The sequence below is a fragment of the Panthera uncia genome (genome assembly GCF_023721935.1).
Source record: "Panthera uncia isolate 11264 chromosome C1 unlocalized genomic scaffold, Puncia_PCG_1.0 HiC_scaffold_3, whole genome shotgun sequence".
NCBI lineage: Eukaryota > Metazoa > Chordata > Mammalia > Carnivora > Felidae > Panthera > Panthera uncia.
This window is the reverse complement of record NW_026057584.1, coordinates 3,198,509-3,203,224: the sequence shown is the minus strand read 5'-3', so window position 1 is coordinate 3,203,224 and position 4,716 is coordinate 3,198,509. Positions and strand designations below refer to the sequence as shown.

General features: G+C 62.2%; 1 protein-coding gene across 1 annotated transcript in view; it reads left to right on the top strand.

Annotated features, from left to right (window-relative positions):
- Nucleotides 1-3,480, top strand: part of ERFE (erythroferrone) — an 8,222-nt gene extending 4,742 nt beyond the window's left edge. The window contains exons 5-9 of the mRNA XM_049614569.1: nt 1-122; nt 206-314; nt 407-497; nt 1,376-1,454; nt 2,359-3,480. Coding sequence (XP_049470526.1) covers nt 1-122; nt 206-314; nt 407-497; nt 1,376-1,454; nt 2,359-2,457 — 500 coding nt within the window. The 3' untranslated portion in view covers nt 2,458-3,480. The remainder of the gene's footprint in view (nt 123-205; nt 315-406; nt 498-1,375; nt 1,455-2,358) is intronic.
- Nucleotides 3,481-4,716: the final 1,236 nt, after the last annotated feature.

Below are 4,716 nucleotides of genomic sequence, written 5' to 3'. Positions count from 1 at the left end.
TGGCCGCGCCCCTGGCCCCGGGCCCGCGGGCGCCGCGCGTCGAGGCCGCCTTCCACGGCCGCCTGCGCCGGGACGCGTCGGTGGAGCGGCGCGCGCTGCACGAGCTGGGCGGCTACTACCTGGTGAGCCCGGGCCGGCGGGGGCGGGGACGGGGACGCGGGCGGGCGGGCGGGCGGGCCCGGGCTGACCTCCGTGCGCCCCGCAGCCCGACGCCGAGGGCGCCTTCCGCCGCGGCCCCGGCCTGAACCTGACCAGCGGCCAGTACACGGCGCCCGTCGCCGGCTTCTACGCGCTCGCCGCCACGCTGCACGCGGGTGAGGCTCCCGGCGGGCGGGGCGCGGGGGGTCGCCCCCGTGCGCTCGGAACCCCGCCGCCCGTGACCGCCCCCTCCCCCCCACCCCTGCAGCGCTCACCGAGCAGCCCAGGCGGGGGCCGCCGCGCCCCCGGGACCGCCTGCGCCTGCTCATCTGCATCCAGTCCCGGTGCCAGCGCAACGCGTGAGTTGGGGGGGGGGGAACTCCGGCACTAGACCCGCCCCCCCCCAGTCTCCTCACCCCACCCTAGCGCTGCCCAGCTTGGAAAGACCCTGTCCGCCAGCGCCGCCACACCAGCCGCCGGTGACCCTACGCCTCCTTCCCGATCTCCTCCTTCCTGATCTCACAGTCAGCTCCCGGCTCCATCAGGCCATCCTTTTCCAGCAGCGGGGGGTGGGGGGGGGGCGGCGCACGGTGCTTACCCCAACACTTCCCCAGCCTCCCCGCTCCCCTCACCTGCGCTGTCACCCGGAGGCCACAGTGCCTGTACAACCCATCACCGCCCCTGTCTCTTCTGCCTGTGAACTTCCTTCTCGCCGTCCGCTCCCTGACACGATCCCTCTTTCCGTGGCACCTGCACCCCGGAGGGCAAGGGGCAGCACCCTCTGTATCCCCAGCGCCCCCAGTGGAGCCCAGGCACAGAGCTCGCGCCCGCGCTCCACAGCAGTTGGAGACAGAGTTCAGAACTTCCCAGTCCGCGGTTGGAAACCTTCCATAGATTGGCCTGAACCCACTTTTTTGGCATCACTGCTGCCACCACACCCCCACTTCCAGCTGCACCGGCCTGTGTCCTCTTTGCAGCAGGGCCGGGACCTTTCAGCCCTGGCCTGGGCCCAGGCTTGCCTTTCTGGGCACTCGCAGAACCCCCTTGGCCCTGTGGAGACTGTCCCCACTCCCCTGGAGGATCCAGTGCGGATGCCACCCTCCACCAGAAGACCTGGCCAGGACAGCTGTTACCACTGCACTGAGCTGGGCGGCTGTCGTTTTCTGGGGTGGTTGTGAGCACAGGAGGTTGGTGGGGCCCGGGGTGCGGGCTGACGGTCTTCCCATTTTGGCTGCAGCTCCCTGGAGGCTGTCATGGGCCTGGAGAGTAGCAGCGAGCTCTTCACCATCTCCGTAAACGGTGTTCTGTACCTGCAGGTGCGTGGGACAGGCTCGGGCATGGGGGGCACCACTTGGGCAAGGCTAGGTGGGTGCTCAGGATCCCTGGGAACAGTGCCCTCCGACTCCAGGCCTGGGAGAGATTGGGGCCGCACCGGGGAGCTCACAAGGGTTCGGGCAGAGCAAAGCCTCCCCCTGGCCCCGGGCACGGCCGCCGTCCTCAGCAGCCGCCCTGCTCCTCAGTCCGCTGTGTTCAGACCTCCCCGGCATCCCACAGAGGACTGGGGCTCCCTGTAGGGACAGGTGGCAGGAGGGAATGGAGGTCAGGACTGGGGCTCCCTGTAGGGACAGGTGGCAGGAGGGAATGGAGGTCAGCTCTGTGCCCTCAGGCTGACACTGTAACACCCTGGGCCTGTTGCAGCCGTGGGAAGCAGATGTAGTTACTTTCTACACAAGATCCTACGTGACAGTCTCTTCTGGCACTGTGGGGCCCTTGGCAAGTGACAAATTGATACGTGGGCTTTAGTAAAAGAGTTGAAGTGCAGACATGTGGAGTGACAGCTGACCCTTAAATAGCAGCATGCCAGGGCCCCCCCCCCCCCAGCTCTTTACGTAAAGTACCTGCTTTGAGGTCAGTACTGCTGTTTTTGCTCCGTTCACCAGAATGGAAAGTTTTTATTTAAGTGTAGGTGATATACAGCGTTCCCGCTGTTCACAAACACGGGAACGAAGGCACAGGAAGGTTACGTCGTTTGCTTAAGCTCCCACACAGTTGGGAGGCCAGAGCTGTGGTCGCTGTAAGGCATCGAAGGGTCAGGTCCCAGGCACTGCCGGGTGGCACCGGGTCCATCTGGGGTCCTCGGGTGCAGACGGTTGGGGGAGTCCCCAGATTCTGCATTTGGGGGGCTGGCGGTCCCCAGGCTGGCTCTGACCCTCCCTGCAGATGGGGCAGTACGCCTCCGTCTTCCTGGACAACGCCAGTGGCTCCTCCCTCACCGTGCGCAGCGGCTCCCACTTCAGCGCGGTCCTCCTCGGCGTCTGAGCGGCCACACCGGGCCCTTCCTTGTGCCCGGCAAACAGAAGCGGGTCCGAACAATATCCGGTCCGGGCGGCGCCGGAGTGGCGGGGGGCCACGCGCCGGAGGAAGCCCCTGAACTGCCCGTGTGGGTCCTGCCGCTCAGCCCAGAGACGGCCCAACTCCAGCGGCCCAGGGAGGTGACGTGCACACGGCACCAGGAGTGATTTCAGGAGGTGGTCTTTCAAGAGGAGGAGACCCCATCGGGCTGTTTCTCGGCAAACGTTTCTATGGGGCTCAGCGCCCAGAAGTACTAGCTTTGTCTTGGGGAAGCTGGGTCCCAAGTTCATTGTGACACTGTACCAGTGATGGACTGGGGCGGAGAGGCCAGCGGTTGGCAGGGGGTGGTCCTGTGAGGGGACACAGGTGTTTCTTCCCAGGTGCCGCTGGGGAAGTTACACGGCAGCCCGGGCCACGGTGGCTGCAGGGACCTGGTGCCGCAGGGGGGCGGGGGCGGGGGGGGGGGGGTTGGGCAGGCTAGTCTGACAAGGGTGTGTTCAGGCCCAGAGGGAAGAGGGCGGTGGCTGCAGTCACCTTACCATCCAGCGGGCTTCAGGATGGTGACAGTGGCCAGGTCTGACCGATCTCCCAGAGCACACAGCTCGCGTCCCCTCTTGGAATCCCAACACCTCCCTCCTGCAGGGGGGAAGGGGGGGCGGTGCCGGGCACAGTACATGTGAACCGGGCACTCGGTGCCCTTGGCAGGCCTGGTGCGATTCTCAGTAGGACTGGTACCCACCCTACCAGGAAGGGCCGGCTGCTGTGGGTCCTGCCTCCCCTGGCTGTTTGATAAGGGCTGCTGCGGCCACACCCTTCTCTGGATTTCCCTTTGCGTCCAGTGGGCATATTTTAGAGAAGCTTTTACCCTTGAAAAAGCCACAGACCTCTTCCATTTTCTCAACCTAAGTGTATTACACACCAGTTTGTTGAAGTATTTATTGTATGATCTTGCCGGGTGGAATGTATTTATATAAATAACTGCGTGATGTGGTTCTAGTGCTAAGAACTCTTATTACAGGACTTACGCACAGGGACAAAAACAAAGCGCAGACCTGAAAATAAAGAACCTTAAACATTTAGGCCAGGTCCACTCAGGATGGCTCTGGGACAGTGGCTTTCTGGGCACTGGGGACTCGGGAGTCACAGACTGGCTCCTGGTTGAAGATGCCGAGTGGATAAAAAGCGTTCTGCTTCACGCCTCTGGAAAGTCAGGGGTCCTTCTCTTCAGTGACACCCCGTCGTATGGAGTCCCGGTCCCCGGCAAGGAGCCTGGCTCCACACTCTCCGGGGAAGGGTGTGCTCAGAACGTGGCGGGGGGACTTGCAGGCCACCAGCTCCACTAATGGCGCCGAAGGGGCGATAAGGCGCCTGCGCGTGCTGGGCGGGGCCAGCGCAAGTTACCAAACTGCTGCTTCTAAGGCAACGTGGTGGAAACTTACATCATCCTGAGGCAAACACTTAAGGGAGGCCCAAGAGCTGCTTTACTGAAACTCGGTTGCGGTGATCATGTGACCGGTTTTCCGGATCAATAAGGGCTTGGGAAGTATTTTAGTTTCTTCCCGCAAGTAGACTGCATTTTTTAACATCTTCACCAGAAGGGTCCCTCTTTCAAGTGTCCTCACAACTGACCTCAGCCCAGCATAGAGCCAACTGCACGCACATGCCTAAACCAGAAGCTGGATTTCAGAGGTGTTTGCTGCTCCGACCGGGAAAGCGCCCGTTTTACACCCAGGGAGTCCAGATGGGGTTACTCAGGAGACCCGGCACTCCAGAGACCTGCGGCCCGACTGCACCCATTATCAAGGGAATCAGAAATTAGCCGAATTCCATGTCGTTCCAGGAGGGCCTGCCAGAGGCACCTCATGTATCAGGCTACCCCCTCCCCCCCCAGCTAGGCCTAGCACCCTGCCCCCCACACAATGTTCTGCAACCTTATTTCGCACAGAGAAATGAAAAAAAGCCAGAAGGCTCCGACAGCCTGTCTGGGCAGGTCACTTCCTCAGTTTCCCACTATAAGATGCCACGTCCCCAACCAGGCGCATTATGAGGGCAAAAGAGCACAGGTGAGGTGCCCATGAACTACAAATGTCACAGCAGCCTGTGGGGTCACCACTACAGGCCAATCCAAGATGCCATGACGGTTTGGCCAAGGAAAGACCCAGAGCATATCCAAAAGCAAACACAACCCCTGAAGGGTCAAGAATCATTCAAATGTAATAACGCAAA